The following is a 2,114-nucleotide window of genomic DNA, read 5'->3' as shown; positions in this document are numbered from 1 at the left end:
AGAGGTCGTCCTGTAACGAGGACACGGAGACAGAGGTCGTCCTGTAATGAGGACACGGAGACGTGTCTGCAGGCGTCTGGACCGAAGCTCCAACAGTCCTTTTCTCCTGCAGGAGCTGTGAACATGAGAGAACCTCACCTCTAATTGAGTCTCGACGTGTCGGAGCACGTTTCACCTCCAGCTGCCATCAGGCCGGGGACTGACCTCCACCTCCTCCTCCTCGCACCTCCTCTGACCATCAGACGGTCTCCTGCTGGGTCCTGTGACCGACCCGCCTGACTCATTGGACTGTTTCAGAAATGAGTCCTGAGCCGGGCCTGTGTGGACCTGCTGAGGACAACAACACACGAACACCGGTCGATTTCATCAGTCCTCGTGTCCTCCTCAGGACCAGAGTGGTTTTGTTAAACAACATCAATGATCTGAAGGTGAACTGTGGAGAAACAGATGTTTTCACGGTTCCACCAGACCAACGTTGTTGTTGTTGTTGTTGTTTTTCCTTCTTTCATAAACAGTTTCTAAATTTCTCTGAACAAAACGAGGAAGACAGATTTTTACCGATGTTTGTTTTGGTAAACGTGGACGCTACAGAGGACGGTGGTGTCCCCCGTGTCCCCACGAGGTTTGACAATTGCAGCTTTGTCAGCGTTGGCCAAACATGTCCTGATGCCTCAAACGTCCCGGTCCAATCGCTGCGGCACTAACGAGCTTCTCGGCGGAGGCCGTCTGTGTTCGGAGCAGATGCTCCGGTTGTAAATACGATGTTTGATTTGTTCTTCTCTGAAGAACCTTTAATCGCAACATGAATAAACATGTAAGTTTTATAAAATGTTAAATGGACTTGAATTAAAATATAAAACAGTTTAGAGCTTTATACAAACTTTCATCTTTGCTGAAACTGATTTTTGTCTTTTGATCTGAAATATTTGAGCGTTCTTCTTGTTTGTGTCTTCGCTCAGTTCTTGCTATTTATTTATTTTTCATTCATTGCTCAAAACTGAAAGTATGATGGTGTGTGTGTGTGTGTGTGTGTGTGCGTGTGCGTGCGTGTGTGTGTGTGTGTGTGTGAGATTCTGTCTGTTAGCAAAATATCTCCTGAGTTAGTGGATGGATTTGAATAATCGTCTACAGCTGCGTTGTTTCGCCGTTGTGTGCAACAGCTGATCGTTAGCGAGAACAAAAATGGCAGCCATGAAAATGACAGTAGGTGTGGTAGTAGCTGAGAGTCATTCCCAGCACGAAGACTTATTGAACCATATTAAACAGTGGTTACATGCTTTCCTGTTTTTGTTTTGCAGAACCAGACGTTGTGCAAAGGCCTGAATGAGCTTCAGAACGGTCAGGTAGGTCCCACCTCACAGCCCGTTTCACACGTCGGCTGACTCGTGGTTCTGGGGTTCTGTTTGACGGGTCGGTTTCTGCAGATTCAGCTCTTTGGGTCGGGTTCATTTGTTTCTCTAGGTTTTTTTTGCTTGTTTGCATGAACGAGCTCTTCTGTTCACTGTAACATCAGCCGAAGACCGTCACGTTGTTGTTGTTTGACAGCTCACAGTGGGAGACGGACCGAACACGATCACCTGCCAAAGCAGAGCGATGATGTTTTTACTCATGTCTGGAGTGTTAGCAAAATATCTCATGAGCCATCAAGTGAATGAAAGTGTCAGGAAGTAATCATCCGATCTATAGCTACAGCTGCTTCTCTTTAGGACTGATCTACTAGCTGCTGTTAGGAACATTTTAGCTGTTCTTGCCTTTTAATAAATGAGATTCAGCTTCTTCAGCTTGTTTGAGCACTCATTAAGCCCTCGGCCTGTTTCAGCAGCCGTTCAGCTCTCGGCGTGTTTCAGCAGTTGTTCAGCTCTTTGCATGATTCAGCAGTTGTTCAGCTCTGTGTGTTTCAGCAGTCATTCAACTCATGGCATGTTTCAGCAGTCGTTTAGCTCGGCCTGTTTCAGCAGTCGTTTAGCTTTCTGCGTGTTTCAGCAGTCGTTCAGCTCTCGGCGTGTTTCAGCAGTCGTTCAGCTCTCGGCGTGTTTCAGCAGTCGTTCAGCTCTCTGCGTGTTTCATCAGTCGTTCAGCTCTCTGCGTGTTTCAGCAGTCGTTCAGCTCTCTGC

At 47.0% G+C, this 2,114-nt stretch overlaps 1 protein-coding gene across 1 annotated transcript in view; it reads left to right on the top strand.

Moving 5' to 3' along the window:
- Nucleotides 1-2,114, top strand: part of phf21b (PHD finger protein 21B) — a 97,266-nt gene that overhangs the window by 70,518 nt on the left and 24,634 nt on the right. The window contains exon 4 of the mRNA XM_037695934.1: nucleotides 1,295-1,343. Coding sequence (XP_037551862.1) covers nucleotides 1,295-1,343 — 49 coding nt within the window. The remainder of the gene's footprint in view (nucleotides 1-1,294; nucleotides 1,344-2,114) is intronic.

Source organism: Nematolebias whitei, chromosome 22 (assembly GCF_014905685.2).
Source record: "Nematolebias whitei isolate Nwh7 chromosome 22, NemWhi1, whole genome shotgun sequence".
In the NCBI taxonomy this organism is placed as follows: Eukaryota; Metazoa; Chordata; class Actinopteri; order Cyprinodontiformes; family Rivulidae; genus Nematolebias; species Nematolebias whitei.
Note: the sequence above shows the minus strand (reverse complement) of the source record. Positions and strands in the feature narration are given on the sequence as shown.